This window comes from Cervus canadensis, chromosome 10 (assembly GCF_019320065.1).
Source record: "Cervus canadensis isolate Bull #8, Minnesota chromosome 10, ASM1932006v1, whole genome shotgun sequence".
Lineage (NCBI taxonomy): Eukaryota > Metazoa > Chordata > Mammalia > Artiodactyla > Cervidae > Cervus > Cervus canadensis.
The window spans coordinates 44660340-44683705 of record NC_057395.1 but is presented as its reverse complement, the minus strand read 5'-3'; the positions used below and the strand labels follow the sequence as shown (position 1 = coordinate 44683705).

General features: G+C 38.9%; 1 protein-coding gene across 2 annotated transcripts in view; it reads left to right on the top strand.

Moving 5' to 3' along the window:
- Positions 1-23366, top strand: part of NET1 (neuroepithelial cell transforming 1) — a 34691-nt gene that overhangs the window by 3833 nt on the left and 7492 nt on the right. Inside the window, exons 2-3 of one of the 2 annotated variants that reach the window (XM_043479339.1) lie at positions 7289-7355; positions 9619-9678. In XM_043479339.1, the coding sequence (XP_043335274.1) occupies positions 7289-7355; positions 9619-9678 (127 nt within the window). Of the gene's footprint in view, positions 1-7288; positions 7356-9618; positions 9679-19109; positions 19327-23366 lie in introns of those variants that run through there. The other variant, XM_043479340.1, reaches the window with a different exon arrangement.

Below are 23366 nucleotides of genomic sequence, written 5' to 3'. Positions count from 1 at the left end.
AATTTCTGCTCTTACAGAAGAACTTACAATGGTATAGGGAAGAAACTTAATAATCATAATCGTGTATGATGACAGTTACTATCGTGTTAGGTATATGATGCCATAGATGCAAATAAAAGGAGAAATTCTGGTTGGAAAGGACAGGAAATGATTCCCTGTTGTAACCCTTGAGTCTCAGAGGGCCAATTTAGAGAGTGGATGTGCATGGGTGATATGTAGGGGGAAGCATTTAAATATTAAAAGGCCCTTTACACAAATGAGCATAAAGAGTTGAAGGTATCATGACACTGACTGTGTAGGGAGGAGACTGAGATGGGGATAGAGAGGAGGTAGTGATTGGAGATGATACTGAAGAAGTGAGAGCCACATCACTGAGGGGAGCCTTGTATGCCAAGACACTAAATCTGATGAAAACTAGCCCCCAAACAAGTGCTCATATACACAAAATTTGTGGACCCTTGCAGCCCAACTATGAAACCAAATTAAAAGTCGCATGTGAATTCATCATTGGCGGGAAGTCAATTTGCAGTCACCTGGATGGGTGTTTGACTCTAATGGCTGGCAGTGAGGTTGGAGAACTGGAAACACTGGGTTACACTTTCAGGAAGTCTCACTGCAACCCGAGGGCAAGAAAGAATAATGGAGGTAACACCAGCTTGTGGGGTAGATTCTGAAGAAGGGGTGAACTTGATATGGGGCAGATGGGGGAATAAGCAAGTACAAAGAGAGGTTGAAGAGACAGGAGGGAAGAAAGGTGATAAAATAAGCAACCAGAAAGAGAAGGATGGACTCCTAAGTGTAAAGGTAGAGTCTAGCCTGTCTGAGAGCTGTGGACAGTAGCCTTTGGGGTAAGTTTGGGGAATGTGGGATGTTATGAGCAGGAATTTGGGGGCTTTCCCACCAGGGTTCTGTTTTTTAGGTGAGGTTGTAAATTATGTCAGCTTTGAAAAGGGTGATGACATAGGCTTCCCTGGTAGCCCTGTGGTAAAGAATCTGTCTGCAATTCAGGAGACATGGGTTTGATCCCTGGGTCAACAAGATCCCCTGGAGAAGGAAATGGCAACCCACGCCAGTGTTCTTGCCTGGGAAATCCCATGGACAGAGGAGCCTGGCAGGCTACAGTCCATGGGGTCACAAGATTCCAGCATGAGTTAGTGACTAAACCACCACCTTAGGCATCGTTAGGAGAATAATGAAGTTGTCCTACTTCATTACTCTCTATTCTTTTTTTTTTGAAGGACAAAAAAAAAGAAAATGAAAGTATCACCTTTTTAGAAAACAGTGTTCACATACTATACAGTTTTACCCACTTGAAGTGTACAATTCACTGTTTTCCTCTAGATTCAGGACATGTGAATGTCCTCTAGACATATGCAACCATCACCAGGCAATTTTTGAACATTTTTTTCACCTCAGAATGAAAGCCCATACCTCTCTCCCTAACGCCTCTCTCTTCTTTACCCCAAACTCTAACCTGCTTCCTGTCTCTATGAATTTCCCTGTTCTGGACATTTCACATGAATGAAATCATATGTGGCCATTTTTTAGTGAGCCATCCTTTGCCCATTTTAAAAATTGGGTTATTTATATTTTTTATTACTAAGATCTAAGAACTCTTTAACTCTTGATAACAAGTCCCTACATGGTTTGCAGATACATTCCCCTTTTTGTGGGTTGTCTTTTTTTTTTTAACTGAAGTCCAGTTGATTTACAAATTGTGTTAGTTTCTGGTGTACAGCAGAGTGATCCAGCACGTGTGTGTTTGTACACATATTTGCATGCACACTGCTGTTTACAGGCCTGCCATTTAATCAGCCTGTCCACGTGGTTGGAGCTCATTTTCAGCCACATCTTTGCTAATTGTTAATCCCAGCCATCCAAATGAGAAACGGGTAGACTTGAGAACGAGCTCAGGAGTTGGAATGGCTAATACTTGCAGAACCTGAGAGGGCCTGCTGTACCAGGTTAAATAACGATCATGATGCTCATCTGCCTCTGCTAAAGACTGATCCTGGGCATTGCTTCACACAGGTAAAAAAAAATTTTGAACATAACGTGAATGCTGACTACCACAGGACATGGCTGGGGCAAGATAATTAGGGAGAAAAAGCGAGTAGAGACAGCTGGAATCCACTGGGGGTCTAAGCTTGCTCTGCGGCAATGGCTCTCGGCTGCTTTCTCCTCCTCCTTGTCCCTCTCTGTTTGTTCTGGGTAGTAATAGGCCAGGGTCTTGTCCACAAGCGACCCTGGGCCCAGCTGCATGGCTCAGAACTCAGAAAGCAGCGTGCTTCTCTGACCTAGTTTTCCTGACACTGAGTCTGCTCTAGCCCCGGCTTTGATTCAGCTAATTACTCTTTCTGGGAATGGACATTCTTTTAGACTGAGATCCAAAGCTGAATAAAACATTAGTGTTTAGAGTTTAGGCTTTACAGTGAGACTCCTTGGGTTCAAATTCTGGCTCTTGAGGATTTAATCTCTTTAAACCTCACTTCATACTTTCTGGCTCATTAGTAGTATCTGTCTCGTCAGGCTGTGATTAATCTCTTTTAAATCTCACTTTATAGTCTCTGTCTCGTAAGGTTGTGGAAATTATAAGAGGTAATTCATGTAAAACATGAGAACAGTACCTAGATATAGCAAATGCTCCATAAATCTTAGGTATCATTATTTTCATTTTCTGCAGGAAACACTAAGAACTATAACTTACCCTCTATCAAGGAGTATTTGCAGTTATATCTGTTATCAGTTTTGTAGAGGTGGATCTCTGACTAGATGCTAAATCTTTGACTTTTGTTTTTCTAGTGAAACTGATGGGTTTGTAGAGTGGACATCCAGAGTTAAATGTATATTCTTAAGCCAAATTCTGTTAATTTTGAGCTAAGGGTTCCTGTTCCCTTTAAGAGAATTTAAGTTCTTGGATGGACTGTTTTTTCAAAACATTTAAAAAACCAAATTAAACAGAAATTGAGCCAGTCCTTGATAACCCGGGATTGTCATCATTATTACTATTTATATTAATAGATTCTGAAAATAAAAGGATGCTCCCACTAGCTCCTAAGGCTGTTTCCTCCCACATCAAAATGACTGTACTGTTTGACAGTGTTATTGAGACATAATTTGCATATCATAACATTCACCCATTGTAAGTGTGCAATTCAGTAATTATTAGTAAGTGTATAGACACAGTCCACCATTAGATCATTCATCATCCCAAATACTCCCTCAAGTTTGTTTGCAGTCAGTCCTTCTACCCCCAGGCCTAGGCAGCCACTAGTCTGCTTTCCATGTCTGTAAATTTCCATTTTTGGACATCCATATAAATAAAACCACCCAATATAATCTTTGACATTTGCATATTTTGCAGTATGCCCATGTTAATTACCTGCCATGATAGAGGAGGGCAATGACATAAGTCATAATCTCTGAAAATATAATTTGGCTTGAGAATGAAATAACAGGTGATTTTCTGTGGAACATCAACTGTACCATTTTATTTATGCTTTGTTTAGACTAAATCTAGTTGAGTGTAAAAATAATTTACATAGTTTGAAAATACATCAAATGACACAAAAAGAAGTATGTAAAGACCCAGGAGTAATCAGTGGGGCTAATAGGAAACACAGTTTAATATATCAAGCTAGTTCCTTCAGGTTATGCCTTAAATGTTAGTAATTAATTGGATATATGAAAAAAGAAGATTGGACAAAAATTCTTAAAAAGATGAACTGTCACTTCTTATTTCAGCCTTTGAGCTCCTTTTTAAATGGACTGTACTGCATATCTTCTAAAGGCCACTTTTAATGTTTTATGAAATAAAAAATTTTCCCACAAGGATTTAAAATAGCTGCTACATTTTGAGTGTGACCCCTATGAAGAAATGACTATCTTTCCAAGTTTTTGAAAGCTGGCACTGACTCACATACTTTCAGGGCACAGTTTGTTTTTTGGGTTCCTATTTTCCATGAGTTCTCAAAATAAATAGGTACTTGCTTTTCAAATGGGAAAAAATAGCATTACTATAAAGCTGATTACAGCTGGTGCTGGAAACAATCTTGCCATCCAGTTGGAAATATTTTTCCAGTTTGCAGTGTGTTTAAAATTCCTAACAGCTAATTCTTTCCAGCTTTTAAACATCAAATTCATTCTGAGGTCAGTATGGACAATTCTAGGGAATAAAGAAATGAATATCTTTGGTTTTGTGTTCTACTTGTCTTATATCTGAAAGGAAGCACTCAAAGTGCCACTATGATTACTACTTTGTAATGAATATTTGTATTACTTTAAAAATAATCTTCTGAGAAATCATAATTTTTGCTTCTCAACCCAGTCCCCAGTGGTGGCTCTTTGTGTAGTATATGATACCTGGAACAGTGTTTTCAAAAAGTAATCATAACATGAAGGTTCCATTTGCCTTGTAATCCTTTGGCATTTGATTATAGTACTGTATCTCTGTATACTCTTATCTATGTATTCTTTGGTCATATGAATTATAATTTATTGCTGATATCTTACTGTTTTATCAGAAATCGTGCGATCTTCATTGTTACTTGACTTTTCTATAGTGGCAAGAAATCATCAGTTCCTTAGTTTATTTTGCTTCACTAAAGAGGCCCTTAAAACAATTTTTGAGCTACAAATAATTATTTAGGGAGCATTTGCTTTAAATATCTTAAGATCTTTCTGCATCTGTTTCTAATTATGATTAGTGGCATCCTATTTCACTGTGCCAGGACCCTTCCCAGGAACTGGACAGGCCTTGGGAGGAAGGGAGAGTTCTCCAACCGGACCTTGAGCCCTCTGTAGTCACCTCCCCTCTCTGCCGTTGCTGCTGTCCCTCCGCCCCTCGCCATCTGTTGTCAGCAGTATCAGAACTGCCTCTTAACCGGCCTCCTGACCAGCGTTGCCTTCTTCCAACCCAGCCTTCTTGTTCCTTAGAACTCAATTGCTGACAGCTGCCATACGTATTCAAGATCAAGTTCATATTTTTAAGGGTTGTACATGAGGCCTTTTATCATGATGGAGCCCTGTTTTATTTCTTTTGATGCTCAAACATAAAGAGCTACTTGCAGTTTCCTGTATACAATTCATTTCACTCCCCCTTCACATGTGCCTTTCCCTTTCCCCACAGAGCCTGCCTGGCTCTTATTTGCTTTGCTGATTGCAATTTCTCTTTGCTTCAGTTTTGCAGTTACCTCAGTATTAATTCTTTTGTGAAGCCATTTTGCTGTCCTCTTTCTCCTTGTAGCCAATTTCACTTGTGCTCCTTGTCAAAATATAAACAAACTTCTGCTTTATATTTAGCTTAGAAAACTACAAAAGCCTGTGTTTGATTTAAGCTTGTAAATGTCTGTAGAAATAACCACCATCTGTGGTGTTTCTGTAACTTATAGTGACTATGAGAATGAAGGTGAGAGACGGAATACACAAGTGGACAGTGGCCTGACAGTGCAGGAGCTAAGCAATAACTTCTGTAATAATTGGCCCCAAATGGCCAAGACTTGATCAGCAACAGCCAGCTTCCCCAGTTTTTGTCTTTGGTTCCAACTTAAGAATCTGCCTGCAATGCAGGACACCTGGGTTCGATCCCTGAGTCAGGGAGATCCCCTGGAGGAGGGACTGGCAATCCACTCCAGTTATTCTTGCCTGGGAAATCCCATGGACAGAGGATCCTATAGTCCATGGGGCTGCAAAGAGTCAGACATGACTGAGCGACTAACACTTCACTTCCAACTTAAAACTGACTCGCGCAAACCCTGTCTGCACCCAGTAAATCATATAGGAGCCCCAGTCCCACTTAGCCTGCCTGCACCTTCCCCCTGCTGACAGCCTCCAGTCAGAACACACCTGAAGCCTTCCCTTGTTCCTCATTCCCCAGCCTGCCTTTCAGTCTCCCTAAACACCAGTGATGGTGGCTAGCTCCCTTGCTGTAGCAAGCTCTGAATTAATAACCTTTGCTTTTTCATAAATATAGTTTATAAGGGCTTCCCAGTTGGCGCAGTGGTAAAGAGCAGGAGATTTGGGTTCAATCCCTATGTCAGGAAGATCCACTGGAGGAGGAAATAGCAACCCACTTCAGTATTCTTGCCTGAAAAATCCCATGGATAGAGGAGCCTGGCAGGCTACAGTCCACAGGGTCATAAAGAGTCGGTCAGACACAACTTGAGTGACTGAACACATGCACATAGTTTATAAACATTTCCTGCACCACCTATGTTTTGTGATTTTCTACATGTTTGACAAACCTAGACAGCACATTAAAAGCAGAGACATTACTTTGCCAACAAACGTCCGTATAGTCAAAAGCTATGGTTTTCCCCATAGTCATGTATAGATGTGAGAGTTGGACCATAAAGACGGCTGAAGGCCAAAGAATTGATGGTTTTAAACTGTGGTGTTGGAGAAAACTCTTGAGAGTCCCTTGGACTGTACGGAGAACAAACCAGTAATCCTAAAGGAAATCAATCCTGAATATTCATTGGAAGGACTGATGCTGAAGCTCCAATACTTTGGCCACCTGATGCGAAGAGGTGACTCATAAGAAAAGACCCTGATGCTGGGAAAGATTGAAGGCAGGATTGGTCAGTCACTAAGTTGTGTCCGACTCATGGACTGAGCCTATCAGGCTCCTCTGTCCAGGGAAGCCCGTGTCACTTAGTAGTAAAGAACAACATCCTAGTCGAATTTTAACCTTACTTGAGACCTTTGTCTCAGATATAGTTATTCAAAGCTTTTAATTTGGTCTATTAAGTCATAACACTAAAAAAATATATATCAGTACATGGAAGAGATTTACACATACAATACAAAATAAATGCATTTAAGTTTTGTTTATTATGTTGAGTTTTTTTACTATTATTTTTAAAATATTAAACATGAATGCCGAATTTTATCAAGTAATTTGTTGCATCATTTACTGTTTTCTTACTTAACCTATTAGTGAAATATGTAAAATATATTTCATATCATTGAGCCAGGTATATGTTTCTATAATAAACTCTGCTTGTTTTGGTGAATTAGTTTAATCTACTAGTTTTATAAAGGCTTTTTCACTTTTGTAATATTTCTGAAAATTTCCAAAAGTGACCAGAACCTATACACTGATTTTTTTATTTCCGTTTTTGTGGGTTGTTTTATTTTTAAATACTCTCCCTCTTATTTCTACAATTGAATGATTAATAAGGCTACTTTGAAGAGTTTTGAAACTACGAAAAAGATAGCTTCTTACCTGTTAGTGCTTAATTTTACTGAAGTTACTCTCAATATATTTGTTTGAATTTTCTGTTAACAGATACTCCCTTCGGAGAGGTAGCTCCTTCACATTTTTAACACCTGGCCCCCATTGGGATTTCACTTTGGTGAGTAGACACCTGGGTTTTTATTTCAAGACATTAGATAGAAATAATTCCTGGGCTGTCCTTCAGTCTAGTTGTCTGTACATCTCTGAAAATATTAAGGTACAGAGTTTCTATCACTGTCTTTGGCAGCCTAATTTAACTCTTCTCTGCTAACAGACTGAAATTTTTATTTCAGTTAAATGTAAAATATATTTTGAAAAGTATTGGATCTATTCATCTTTATTCAATTCTTTCTTATTTCTACCAGTGTTAAAATTAATACATTATGAAACATGAATATATTAATATTTTTATGTACATACTCTGACAGTTTTCTCATTTGTTTAAAAATATAAAAATGATTGTAGGTAATACATATAATGAATGAATTATTTCTGTTATTAATAATCTTGGTATAGAGGGACTGCTTCATTATTTTTAGGAGACTTTCCAGAGGCATCCAACCTTATGGAAACTAACACCAGAAAATTGGAGCTTTTTAATAATTAAAAACTAAATAATTAAAACCTCATTGCTTCATAATACTCATATAAATAAAATATGTACAAAGAGATCATGATTGTTACGCTTTTCTTATTTGGGGGAAATAGCAAAAATGATTCTGCTTCTAGTATGCCAAACTTTACCTGTGTGCGTGTATTATGATGTGCTGATGGTCCAATAATACATGCTTCATTTGTATTCTGTTCTCTTGTATTTAATTTGATATTTTAGTGTATCAAAACACAATACTCAGAGTGAGGTTAATGAGAGTGGACATAATGTGTATTTCAGATATCCAGAATAATTTCACAGTTGGGGACTGACTTCTAAATTAAAATGTGGGTGATGATGAGCTTGTCATCTGTATATTAAATTTTAGTAGCTCATTTTAAGGAATAAGAAATACATAGAAATGAAGTTCTAATATTTTACTCCTGTACTCCAGGGAAGATATCTTGCATTTACTCTGAGATAGGTGCATCTCACTTGTGAAAACACTTCTATAGAGGTCTCCATGAAAAAAGAAATATCTCATGGTTCATGTATTAACACTTTTGAAATATGATTAAGAAAACTTAAGAAGGAGATTTGTTACTTTTTAAATATATAGTTGGAGAAAGGAAAAGAACAAAAATTAAGCATCTAACTCAAGGGGTGAGGAAAAGAACAATAGAGTGAACTGAAGAAAAGAGGAGAAGTAAGAGTGGAAAAGTAAAGTCAACACCCAACCATGGTAAAAGTCTTGGCAAACCAAGGTTAGAATATAGAATAGAACATTGTACTTAGCCTGAGACCTACCATAGCAACATACATGATGATAAAGTGCTAGCCATGTTCCCTTCCATGTATTTCCCCCACTTCTGCCTGGACTTTATCTTTCCTTTTCTCAGTTGTCCCCATCCTGCGCAGTGTAGATTCTATTCTCCCAGTTCCTCCTCTGTGGAGAGGCCAGGTCCTGGGAGGGAGCCCTGGCTGCTCAGTGTTGAGAGTTCACAGGAGCTGGGCTATGTCATATTCAATCTGAAAATTACTTTGAGATATAGAAGAACTGTTACTTAAGGATTCTTTTTCAGTATTGACTTTGTTCAGTTGCTAAGTCATGTCTGACTCTGTGACCCCATGGACTCCCTATTCCTCATCATCTCCCAGAGTTAGCCCAAGTTCATGTCCATTGAGTGGGTGATACCATCCAACCATCTCATCATCTGCCTCCCTCTTCTTTTGCTTTCAATCTTTCCCAGCAATATTGACTCAGGACTAGAAGTTAAAGCTATATACACAGTTTGGTCACTGCTGGCACTTGTAGGGCTGAAGGAAAGTGGTAATGATTACTGGAAGGTTCTCTACGTACGTACATGTTCTTCCAGCTGAAAAGTCCTGCTTCGGGCAACAAACCTTAATTACTTGGACCAGGAGAAAAGGATATTTCTTTCCTAGTGAAATCACCCCCTCATAGAATAAATAAAATGTGTTCCTTTTTAAAAATACTTCTGCCTGTATATATAAAATATATTTTACTCTTTCTCTAACAAGTATAGGCTTGACTTGCATAAGAGTGCTGTTCTGGAAAACTTTAGATAAGTTTTTTAGTAGAGTGGAATCACTTCACACCAGCTGATTCAATCTGAGGGAACTTTTTAGAAAGTATATAGTATGTGCTAGTGATAAATTATGAGTATCCCTCATAAAAATAGCTTTCTTATGAATACAGCCTAAGGCTTCACTTTTTGAAAGTGATTTTCCTTCTATATAAGAATGAAATCTTTTCCTTTTTTTATAGAAAAGAAAACGAAGAGAGAAAGATGATGATGTCGTAAGCCTTAGCAGCCTTGATCTGAAGGTAAGCCTTACTGCTCTGGCAAAGTTCAGCTTTTAAGAATATGCAGATAGCACTTTGTTTCTGTGCTATGAAAATAGCAAATGCTGAGTTTTTTGCATTTTGCATTTTCTAAGTGGAGAACTGAGTAGTATTGGCTCTTACAGATACCCTCCTTTTTCTATTCTACTTCTCTGTGAAGAATGAGCAGAAAATGTCACTCGAAACAGTAGTGACTGCAAGCTCCTGTACCTGAGGAGACCAGGCCTGTCATCTGTGCAGAGGAAGCGGGGTAGCTGATGGATGGGAGAGCACATGCCCCTCCTCTGAGAGGCAGTTTCTCCTGTGCCCTAGCCCCAAATCTGGGGTTTTGTATGAAATCCTAAATTTTAAATGTTGGATCAGATTTGTTCTAACAATTGTGCAAGCCAAATAACTTACCTGCAAGCCAGATGTGGCCCAGGGGTTTTCAGTGTGTGATGTATGATCAACCAGAGCTCAGTGCACACTTAGAAACAATTATGTCTCCTCTTCTGTAAAACTGTAGTTTAAAGTCCAAAACTCTGCTGTCCTGGAATTACTTATTTCGCTCTTGTCACTTGGAGGTTTTACAGAACCACCTTGGTTTTAAGGAACCTTGTTTTAAAAGATTGTTATGAAAAAATTATACATTTTTTAAGTGAGGTTTTTAAAAAAATGTTTGCCATCATGTTTAATGATAGGAGCTGCTATTTCTTTTTAAAGACAGGTATTTTTTAAAAATTAGATTTTTTACAGGTCTGCCCCTCAATATTTTAGAAAATCTGGTTAATTTGCTTGATTATCAAAGATTAATTGTCATTGCCTAGATTCATTTATTCATTGACTTTGCAGACTAGTTCTATTGTGCCTTTATCAGCTCTTTCTTAACTGGAACACTTCTGTAAAGAGAAAATTCCTCTCATCAACCTTAGTTACTCAGAGTACTGTTTTATAATAAAGACTGGACAAGTGCTTGATTTCTTTCCTTTATCAGTTTTCAAAAATAATGAGTTTTAGTCATTAAAGTCCTCTAAAAGTAAGTAGCGATTTTCCTTTTTAATAGTACTATGAACTCATGGATATGAACACTTTTGTTGTGTTTTGATCCATTTTAGTTGTTACTCTTACTGGGTTCACATTGTCCCATCTTTGGCTTCCAGATGCCTTCTCAGGATGGCTCCTATGTCCCTTTCCCCCAGCTCTAGTAAGATATAATTGACGTACAACATTGTGTAAATTTAAGGTGTACAGCAGGGTGATTCCCCATGTCCTTTTGATACCCTCGCCTCACACCCAGAGGCTAAATGGCCTCCTTTTCTTCCTGGACGAAAAGTTATTCCAAGCCTTTGTGGGTCATATGGTCTTTGCCTCGTGTTATTTTGTCCCCAGTCTGGTGAAAGGGAAATTCAGCTTTCTTCTAAACCTGATGTCATTTTAGAAGTTTTTACTGACATTGAATTTATGGGAATTATTTGAATTACTATAATTTTTAGGGTAGATATTATATTATGAACTAATATTCACCAACTAGCCAAAGACAGGCTTCTGTTGCCCTTCAGAATTTATTAATAGTACATTTTAGGGCAGTAGTTGTATATTTGTACATACTGTTGTTAACCTCCTTAAAACTGAGGAATTATATTCACGAAGGAAATCCTTATAAAATTTTAGTTGCATTAAATACATGCCCAGCTGCAAAGAGAATAATGCAGTGATATGCAGTCTCCATTTGTTCCAAAGCCAAGGATTCATGTACAACTATAGTAAGGAAAGAATGAATTTGAAATAATTATTTATTCAACAACATCTTTGTATACTCAAAACTTCATTGAGGTCTGATCTAAATTCTTTCTTTTATTCTTTTCTTTTTTTAATACCACAAACATTCACAGAGTACCCACAATATTTCAAATACTATACTGGATCTTAGAGGTAAGACTGTATACAAACAGGAAACAAGAACCTCTGACAGAATCATACCTGCATAGATTACAGTAGACTGTGCAGAAGTACCAATTGGTATTAGAAGGCGTTATGACAGTAACAGAAGATACTGTCAGTTCAGTTCAGTCGCTCAGTCGTGTCCAACTCTTTGCGATCCACAGCACGTCAAGCCTCCCTGTCCATCACCAACTCCCAGAGTCCACCCAAACCCATGTCCATCGAGTCGGTGATGCCATCCAACCATCTCATCCTCTGTCGTCCCCTTCTCCTCCTGCCTTCAGTCTTTCCCAGCATCAGGGTCTTTTCCAGTGAGTCAACTCTTCTCATAAGGTGGCCAAAGTATTCGAGTTTCAGCTTCAACATCAGTCCTTCCAATGAGCACCCAGGACTGATCTCCTTTAGAATAGACTGGTTTGATCTCCTTGCAGTCCAAGGGACTCTCAAGAGTTGTCTCCAACACCACAGTTCAAAAGCATCAATTCTTCAGCGCTCAGCTTTCTTTATAGTCCAATTCTCACATCCATACATGACCACTGGAAAAACCATAGCCTTGACTAGAGAGACCTTTGTTGGCAAAGTAATGACTCTGCTTTATAATATGCTATCTAGGTTGGTCATAACTTTCCTTCCAAGGAGTAAGCGTCTTTTAATTTCACGGCTGCAATCACCATCTGCAGTGATTTTGGAGCCCAGAAAAATAAAGTCAGCCACTGTTTCCACTGTTTCCCCATCTATTTGCCATGAAGTGATGGGACTGGATGCCATGATCTTAGTTTTCTGAATGTTGAGCTTTAAGACAACTTTTTCACTCTCCTCTCACTTTCATCAAGAGACTCTTTAGTTCTTCTTCATTTTCTGCCATAAGGGTGGTGTCATCTGCATATCTGAGGTTATTGATATTTCTCCCAGCAGTCTTGATTCCAGCTTGTGCTTCCTCCAGCCCAGCATATACTGTGGAGGTCTTGATTTGGAGTTGGGTGTTTGGGAAAGCAAACGTGAAGTTGGGAAAACCAGCCCAGATAGAGAAGGGGCATCTACAGGTACCAACAGTTCAGATCAGTTATGTTAACATAATGATGAACAAGTGATTTGAAGAGAGTCCCAATATATGAAGAAGAACTAAGAAATGAAATACAGAGGGCTAATTGCCCACTTAGTCAAAGGCTATAAATGATAGGCTGAAGAATTTATTTATCTCCCATGAAAAACAACAGAAGCCAACATTCTGGATTCTTGGAATAATTTTCTGAAATATAATCCTTCTGTTTGTGTAGCAAGTCTAGGTTAATAGTGGTCTGGGATAGTCTAGTCTAAACTGCTGTGTGATCTAAAATACTTTTGTCTGTTTTTTCATTGTGAAAGTAACACAAATGCATTTTCCTTGTACAAAATTAAAACTTTTCAAGTCTCCAGTTTTCACCTCCATCCTCTGAAGCAACTAGTTATTATTTTATGTGTTCTAGGCCCTTTTTATTTACCTACTTTCACACAGTGTGTATAATGATGACATATATGAGTATACTGTACATATGCTATAGCTTGCTTTTTTAAATTTATATCTTATCAATATATATAGGGCTACCTCATGCTTTTTTATAGTATTTCATAGTATTAAAGTACCAATTGCCTGTCATAGTCATTCAAGGATAAAAATACATAATTTAGTATTAGGTGTAATCTAAAATTGTAGAGTATATCATTATATTCTACAAATTGGTATACAGTTTGGTATACAATATTCAAAATGTAACCCTTCAATGCACTATTAACTTTTAAGAAAATGAGATCCCCAAATCTGAACCTTCAGAGAAAGAACCACCACCTCCTTGCAGGAGGCTTAATAGAGGTACAGTAGAGATCACCGCTCTTGCCTGCTCCAAATTTGATGGCTGTCTCTGCAGTTTCTCTCGGTGTGCAATATTGCTTCAGTCTCTTACCTTGGCCCAGGGGTAGAGGGTTAAATTTCAGGGGCTCCCACTTTGCCCTTCCCTCTGTAATAACTCAGAACATGAAGGTTACCATCTTCTTTTTCAGTCTCTTAAAGTAATTAACAGAAGCCAGCCAACTCTGTAGTCCTTACAGTTTGTTGCCCCCATGTCACCCCTGCTACACATGCCATTGCTTCACTGCTCCATCTGTACCAGTCCATACCTGTGGTCCTTGTCACCACTTCATCCATGAGTGACCAGTTCCAGACTCCATCCCGAGTGTCTGGTCTCTAGGGCCAGTCTCCATGTCAGTGTCTCAGTCCGTGGTCCCTGCAGAAATCTGAGCCTGAGGCATGAGGTAGTGGACAGGTAGTTGGGTTCCAGGTGTGTTGCCAAGGAACACGGAGGCGGCTACTGCAAGTGTCTAGTTTGGGACCTTCTAAAGAGCCACATAAAATACACCACACGGTTGTCTTCTCAGGGGACTCACGGGGGAGCTTTTACCCACCAGCTTCTGTGCTCCATTAGTCAGTGGGTGTCCCAAGGGATGTTAATCCCTCACACTTCCAGGTAACCATGTGTAAATGCCTCTCTCCGCCTCTGAGAAGCCCACGGTGAGAACACGACACAGCTGGGGTCAGGGGCTGTCTGAGGCCAAGCCATTGCTGTAGCAGCTGCTGGAGTGAGATGTAGGCTGAGAACACAGGACTGGCTCAGAGCAGTGCATTTGGTCTTTGGGTTTGGGCCTTAGCTGAGTTTTAGGGAAAAAATTTGGAAATCTCACTTAACATTATGGTATTAATACATAAGCACAGGCCATCTTACATGATGCAAGAAATGTTATCCTGTACACTTGAGATAAAAAGTCATCACTAACAGCAGCAGTATCTGATTCTGTTTGCTGCTTGGGTTATCATTGCAAAGAGAACTGTGGTTTTGATAATACCAAGCTTCTTAGCCTGTCAGCTATTCTGATTATAGTCTTTCTCATAGTATTAACTGATCTGAGTTGATCTTTTCCCAAAATAAATTCTTCGTAAAGCTTATCCACATATAGTTTCTTTACTGACTTCTTTCATACGCATCTCGCCCAAATGTGAATGCCTTTTTTGGTGTTGTTTTTAACTCATTACTAGGTATTGTGGAACTCTCATTCCTCAGAAGTCCCACTTTGTTAATATTTCAATCAGTGTTTCCTTTTTTAGTAAGATTTGAAATTCTATTTTTAACTCGAGTATTTTTAGTGAAGTACAGTAGTTTTTGTAATCTTGAACTCAAGTTTTAAAGTTGAACATAGTTTTTTATATTTATAAAAAGTCCCTAAAATATATCTTGTGAACTTTGCAATCCCTTTATATACTTGTACAACTTTAAAATATGTTTAATTTAGCAATATAAAACATGAACGCTATACAAGGGCTTAAAGATAAACATTTTACTGACCTCAATGTAAGATCCTTACAAAGTTGAAGAAAAGCAGGTTGGCAGTTGCATTTCACACTATCCCTTGTAGAGGGCAGCAGAGAGCTTAGATTTTGTTTTCTTCTTTACCTTTAAGAAGGGTTTCCTAGCCTAAGTTCCAATTGCTTGTTATTGTTCCAAACAAAAGTAAATAAGAACAAATAGTATCTAGACCCAAAAAAAGTAATGATTATTCTTCAGCTTTAATTCATATCTAAATTCCAGAATTCTTGTTTCACATTAAAAGGAGAAAAAAGGTAAATAGGCTAATAGTCCTTTGTCTATAAAGACGGAAAACATCTTTCACTTCACAGTATTCAAATTTTAGGAAAGTAAGCATTGAAGGTACCATGCGAACAGATGAACAGAGGCTATCATTACACTTGGTTTTTGGAAAACAGTAATTTTACCAAAAACTTGATTTTTTTTTTTTAACAAAGTTGCATTACTATTTTTAGATAATGTAATTTTGTTTTTATGTTTATAAATTCTAGATTTTATACACAAAGACAAGACACTTAACCAGTTTGTGTTCCAATTATGCCAGTTGTTGAAATTCAAATTGCTGTTAATAGCATCTTTAAAGTAAACTGTTGATTGAAATAGGATTTTTTTCTAAAACTTAAGCAGCTGGAACTATTTCATTATTATCTTTTTATTTACCTACCTATAATACAAATAATCTTTCTACTATGGTTTATATGGTTTGCTTCCCTGTAAACTGTTGGCAGTTATTTAGCAAAACTAGCCTGGGACTAAGAGATTGGATTTTAAACTCATCTCTGCTCCTAACTCACAGAATGACAACTAGCCGTGCCTGAGCACTGAGCTGAAGGTGCTACACAGACTGTCTCATGGGGAAGGGACACTGCAGCAGCAGTAGTTGAGCAGACCAGATTCAAACCTGTCTAGTCACTGACGACCCCTGAAACTTGGGACAGGTTTCTCAAACTTCTGAGGCCTGATTTCCTCCATCTGTAAGATGAAGGTAATAATACATACTTCATAAAGTCGTGTGAATAAGATAATATGCATAAAGCTTCCAGCACAGAATAAGGACTCACATTTCCCTTTTCTTTTCCCCACTGTCCATTTTCCTCTTGTTTTCTTAGGAGAGTGAGTTAGCAGTCACAAGGGACCTTTTTCAGCCATTGGATTTTAATAGAGCATTGTTAAGAGTCAAGAGTCCCTCAGACTCATCACTCAGAGTGCTCACTGAACTGAACCCCAGGGTCACTGTTGCTTTTATAGATGCTCTCTACAGTTGTCTAAATTAGATGTAGACCACAAACCTGGACATCCAAACTGAAGCTAAGATTTTAGGTTTTGTGAGGTGAGATATTTTTTCCACTGGGACTATCACTATACCTCCTTGACTTTCATGGCTATTTCTACCTTTATCCGTTACATCCTTACTGAAGGAGAGAAGTGAGAGAGAATCGTTTCCCCCCATTACCTTGGCCTTACCTCTATCAGAACTAAATAGAAAAACAGCCTTGAGAAGGATGTCAGGTGAAAGACCGTGAGAACACCCTCGCAGCTTCTTCCCTCACCCCCTCTCTGCATAAGTCCTTTATTCCCTATGAAACTAAGTAGCCACAAGGTATTGGCCTTCCTTGCAACTATGTGTTAATGAATGAAACTAATTGAACCAGGTTATTGTACCCTATGAGCTCCGAGGGCTTAAGCAGATCAGTGTTCTCACCTGTAAAATGAGGGGACAAGATTCCAGGATCTCTAAGGTGCTTCCACTTTAATGCTGTGTAGCAGAGAACTGTCTACTACAAGCAGCCTCTCTTAAGGCCCCATGCGTCACAAATGTTGCCCAGGTGTGACTTGGTAATAAAGATTAGTTGATGAAATATAGCCAGTCACCATCACTCTTTCCAAGTCTCAAAGCAGACAGATTATTAACACCATCCTAAATGCAAAGCACATTGGTGTTTATGGAAGGACAGCATTCTTCCTCCCTGCAAGAAGTAACACTGTTCTGCAAATCTTAATAAATTATTTTTTATAGATTATTTGTCATTATAGTCTATGCCTACTGTTGTTCTGCTTGATTCACTCTTCAACCTTTGTGGTTTCTCTTCTGTCTTTATTCTGCTGAACTAGCACACTTGAGGTCTTCATTAGACCTATAATCAGTAAATCCATGAATCTTTTCTTACCCTTTGTAATCTTTTTGCCATAATTAACACCTTTTCTTCCCTTGACATCTTGTTTTGTTTCCTTCCTTTTGACTGTTCCTTTCGCAAAATTCTTTTTCCCTTGGCATTTCTCCAAAGTTAGATCCTTGGGCCTCTTTTCTTTTTGTCCAGCTTTTCTCCCCCAGGCATCTCATTCACTCCCAGATCTTCAACTCTGATCCCTGTGTCTCTGATTCCCCAATCTAAATCCACTCTCTGACCTCTTCATGAGTCTTTGTCCAACATTTCCAACTACTCACTCAGTAGTTTTATTTTCATGTTTTTCCACCACCTCAGACTCAGAATATCTAAAATGAAACTCAGAATGTCCTTTCAAAGCTGATTCTTCTTTATTTGCATTAACAGTTACCCTCCTAACTTTACAGTCATCGGAATCTCTAACTTCTTGCACATGTTGTCTCGCACTTGTCCTTTGCTTTTCCCACTGGCCTACCTTAGGCAAAGTTCTTGATACCTGGCTATGATTTTTGCGTTACGTTTCCAGCCATCTTTTAAACCATCATAAACACCACCTTACAACACACCTCTTATTATCTCTCTCACCTGCTCAGTAAAACCCTGTGCTCATCTGTCTCTATCCAAAGCCTGTGACCTCATGCTGTGAGTTTGCTCCCTGTGCTCCTTTGGGAAGGCCTTGCACTTTTCCCTTGCTCAGACCTATGGAAAACACAACATGACCTTCCAAGCCCTGAAACAACATCTTACAGCCCCTCCCCCAATGTCTTTCCCACCCTCCTCTCAGCTGGGTAGACCCTGGAAGTGGTCTCTTCTCCTGAACGCCTCACTAGCCGTACAACTTATTTGGGACTTGTAAGAAGCTGTCTTGCATCACTTATCTCTTTGTGTGGCCTTGCTTTACACAATGATCTGTTAGCACTTCAGGAGTGGATGTGGAACCTATTGTTTTCTATCACCTGCATCATCTAGAATAATGCCTTTAAAGAGATGCCTCCGATTTCTCTGATCCAAGTAAATTGAAGGCAGGAGGAGCAGGGGATGACAGAGGATGAGATGGTTGGATGGCATCACTGACTCAATGGACATGAGTTTGAGCAAGCTCTAGGAGGAATTGGTGATGGACAGGGAAGCCTGGTGTGCTGCAGTCCCTGGCGTCACAGAGTCAAACACGACTGAGCTACTGAACTGAATAAATCCTAAGAATTATTTTCACAAATTACCAGCATCCTGTCATTCATAGTGCATGTGTGCTTAGTCGCTCAGTCGTGTCCAGCTCTTGTGACCCCAAGGACCCTCTAGGCTCTTCTGTCCATGGGATTCTCCAGGCAAGAATACTGGTGTGGGTTGCCATGCCCTTCTCCAGGGGATCTTCCCGACCCAGGAATCAAACCCATGTCTTTTGAGTCTCCTGCATTGGCAGGCTCACAGTAGCATATAATTAAGAGAAAATTCTACTTTTCAAAATGGAATACAGTACTTACTGTCTAAGAAGAAAACCTGCTCAGTTGTAGGCCTGCCAAACCAACAGAAGTAGGGTTGCTTCATAGAGGCAAGGTTATTTAACTCTCAATTACGATTTTCTTAAAGTTGTCAAGTAGTCCATAATTTATTTTTTAGGTAACAGGGTTTTATAGAAAAAGTATCCGTGTCTGCAGCTAAGTACTAGAAAAGGTAACCTGGATAAGCAGTTTGTTTGTCTCTGGGAATGCTTTTTAAGTCAGGAAGAGCCTTACTTTAACCCAGTTTCCTTTTCCCCTCTGGCCTCACTGTAGAAATTCCAAAACCACTGATAGAGAGCTTTCTCTGGCAGGGAAAGCGGAGAAGCCTAGGTGCGCCCTGCTGTCAGTTAAGGCGGTCACGTGTCCCCGGGGCCCCGCCCACCTAGCCCGCCCCGCCCCCAGAGCCTGGAGGCTGCGAGCCTGGCGGGCGCCCGCAGAAACTGCAGCCGCGCCGAGACTGGCTGATGGCTGCGGAGGCCGGTTGAGCGCCCCGCCGGGAGGAGTCAGCAAAGAGGAGCCGGGGGATTCGGGCTAGGGGTGCGGGGGCATTCGGGAAGCATGGTGGCGCACGATGAGGTCGGAGGTCTCCTGCCCATTAAAAGGACTATACGAGTCCTCGACGTGAACAACCAGTCCTTCCGAGAGCAGGAGGTAAGACTGGAGGAGAACAGCCCAGGGAAGGTTTCTGACGCCACGAAACTTACCCTCTTGAACAGTGTATTATCAGTATGACGCTAAACTGAACTTTTGCTCTTACTGAGCACTAAAGTGGCCTTGATTCACATGCAGGTTTGAAATGTGTTTATGCATAGCGTTGCTTAAGTGTATATAAACTTTTATACAAAAGAAAAAGATTTTAAATGTATATACTTCAGTTTGGTTGAATTGGTCACATTTCTGATGTTTAATTCAGTTTTTTGTTTGGTTAGATTTTGTTTTTTGGGCTTTTTTTTTTTTTGTCTTGCATTTATTTCTGTTATCAGTCTTAGGAACTGGGCTGTGGAGTAAGCAGAAAGTAGGAATCCCTTAGTTACAAGTTAATGCTAGTGAACAAAATGCCAGCGTTCATTTTTAATTTTCTTTCTACATCTGATAAGTTCGTTGTGTGTGGCTTTGTCCTTCAGAAAGAAAAATATGTTAAATTCTTTAAGCCAGCGAATCATTATTTAGGTACTTCTGCCATCCTTGCTTTAATTACCTAAAGTTACTGTACTTTTTTAAGGTCTTTATGAACATTTATCAAATTAAGTGACTTTTATGCCACTTATTTAACTTTAATAGTTAATGCTATGTGCTCGTTCTATATATATAACAGCAATAGATATACTCTATGGTATGTACTTTGTCATTGCTGATGGAATAGAAATATCATTCCTGTATTCAGTTAACTATATGCCGCTGCTTTGAGGTGATGGTTTTGTGGCCATGTACCTATATCAAAACTTACGTAATTATACATTTTAAATATGCACAGTGTATTGTGTGTCTCAGCAAAGCTGTGTGTGTCTCACACACACACACACCTTTGGTAGTTAAAATAGCTGCTATCTTTAAAAGACGTGATTTGGCTTTGGTTTTCATTTTTCTGTTTGGTTTTGGCTTTTGTGTTTCAGTTTTCGCAAAAGTGGTCATCAGTGTAAATACTAAAGCGGAACTAGTCTTGTTTGGTATCAGACACTGACCTTGTTTACGGCATACTTTTATTCCAAAGATTAAAAACACCAGGAATGTCATCAGGCTTTTAGCAGCACAGCCTTAAATAAATAACTATATTTGACTATTTATTACTAAGATGAAAGGGAAGAAATCCTATGTGATCATAACTCATTTTTATCTTTTTATAAATAACTTTTTCTTTTCATTCTTCTTAAAGCTTTTGCCAAATAGAGGAGAAAATTATTTATCCAGTAACCCAAATGAGTAAACCCAAACACATACTTGTTTTTTTGTGTCTTGATTTGGTTGATTCTAGAAAAGACGACCCCCCCAAAAAAAGTATATCCTCTATGTGACATCCTGAGGAGAAAAAAAACCTCTTTACAAAACGGGGTTCACCTCAGAACTTTTCCATATTGTTGCTTTTATGCACAAGGTACATCCCAGTAAAAGACTTTAAATTGTTTTTAAGAATTTTCTGTTTGTAGCTATACAGAAAATATTTTAAGGCATAAAATCTGAGTACAACTGGGTTAGTGAAATAAATAGATTGATTAAATACTAGGTCTCAAGTCAGATTCCCTATAATAATACATGTGATTGCCTGGCTAACCTAGATAGTCTGGTTAAAAGCTAACCTAAATAAACAACATAAATTTATATTAGAGGGTGTTGGGTTTTTTCCCTCTAAGTGAACTTTAGCCCTAGTGAAAGGTTGCCGACTGTAGAAAGTTCCTTGAACATGTGAAACTTGTTCATGTTCTTTATTGTTCCCCTGGGTTTTCAGATCATTTTTTTGAAGGAGGGTATCCAGTTTCACTATCTGTACCCATTCTTTAAGCTTCCTATGTTTACTAAGTGTTGAAGTGTTTAGTATGTTTGAAGTGTTGCTAACAACACTTCAAAACAAAAATAACACGACAGTAAAACCAGGAAGAAAGCCTTATTTGGGTACTGGTAAGGCAGGTAGACTCCTACCTTCTGTTCCTTCGCCTGCAGAGGGACAGACATGGGTGGATTCCCAGCACTCCCCACCAGAAACCAGGGTAGGTTAGATGGCTCATCTCAGCCTCTAAAGAAACACTGCTCTTGGTTGTAGCTCACACAGACCAAATTCTAACCCATAAAAGACAATTTGTTGTCCCTACCTTATAGGTGACCTATAGCACTTTTCCGTAACAGTTGTCTCTGATTTTTTTCTTATGTGTTTATCCTGAGATTAGTGAGCCATAGTCAGCATTACATCTTTGCCTTTCAATCATACTTTTTGAATTAGTTATTCGTTAAAGTTTTCTGTACTTTTGTAATAAGTATATATGCTAAAAGTTTGTGTTGCATCTTACAAGCATTCTTCACATGTGAATGTTTAGTAAGGCATGAAAATTACTTTCAGATACCAAAAGCCAGTGTGGAAAGTACGAAGATGCCCTCTCACCCCAGGCCCTCCTCCATGTACTCCTGATTCAGCACTAATTTGGTACAGACTTAAGAGTATCTTGCTCTGTGACAGAGCTAGCCGGGTGCTCCTCCCAGACGTTTTAGATTAGATACACTCCTGAGACTGGCATCTCCTTTGTGAAGCAGTGAGATTATGGGTGGGCTTCTCAAGGGCTGAGAACATATGTAACACCATACATATACCCCACCACCCTCAGAGAGAGAATCCACATTTCAGTTTTAGTTTCAGAAAGATGCTTTAGATATCTTTACATTTAATTACCTAAATTAAATTCAGTAGTTTTCATTTTAAATATCACAGTTTTACGTTACCGGGAAATTAGTAGTTGTACTGACTGATCCAAAGATAAGTTTTTATTTTATGTATTAAAATAGATATCAGAAATTCCTTTCCTTCCAGCTAAACTTAACTTTTCCTTTCAAATTCACTGGGAAGAGCACGTTTCCAGAGACTTTTCAATTGAAATTAAATATTTTATGATTTACCAGGAAGTCAGATTGGTTATGCTCTAAACAGGGATGAGGAATTAACCTCTCCTTCCAATCGGTGAAGCAGATCTTTCTGACAACTGCTCTGTTTCTCCTTGGCGCTGGCATATCTTACTTTGTGAGGTAATTCTATCTCCGTTCACACAGAAGCGTCTTTGTCCTGTCTTTACTAAATAGAAAGGAATGCCTTCTGCCTGCCTTCTGCCCGCGCATATGTCCCTTCAGTCTTGCACAGATGGGTCTGGTAAAGGCATTCACACATGTCCTCAACCACACAGTGCATCATTTTAGTACATATCTCGGGAGGTTTCTTTTTCAGTTCATTTAACATTCGCACACTTGTGGCTTTATAGTCACAGTTTTACTTCGGAGTCACTTATTTGGGGTGGGGGTGGGGGCTGGCCTGCTGCACTACCTCTTCAGGACTGACCCAGGGGCCTGGAATGTGTGGTCTGTCTGCAGAGCCTCCTGGCCATGGTCAACTGTGTCCACACCTTCGGAGCCTCGATAGGTCTCTTTGCTTGTTTGGATATTCCATCATTTAAGTTCTTTCTGGAGGATTTTAACCCTTTCTGCCACTCTATGCTCAAATTATTCTCAAGGGATTATTTTTACTCACTTACCTCTTTTTCATGACTTGGGTCATAGCAAAGATTTTTTAGAAAAAAATTCCATCTGTCATTTTTCAGTAGTGAGTTTTGTATAATTTTTCATCATGTACCCTTCTGTAGCCTCATTAAAATTTTGTCAAGTATGCCACAATTGCCAAAGGCACCAAAAATTACAAACAAATAATTATGCACCATAGACATTATAAAGGGTAGGACTGTTTTATGATCTAACCTTCATTACCTAGGCAGCTGTGTGAGTCACCTGGTGGAGTGCCTCCTCTCTCCTAGCTGTAAAGTTAAAGAAATGCAGTTTGTAAGGTTTTGGAATCTTTGGTAAATGATGTGTTTGCTATATTATTATTGTTTTAAAAGCAATATATGTAAAATAATTATATTTTCTCAATCTGTGTATATTTTTCCTTGATAATTAAATGTATGAGAGGATCTAATTATTTATAAATATCAGCGTTTGCATAG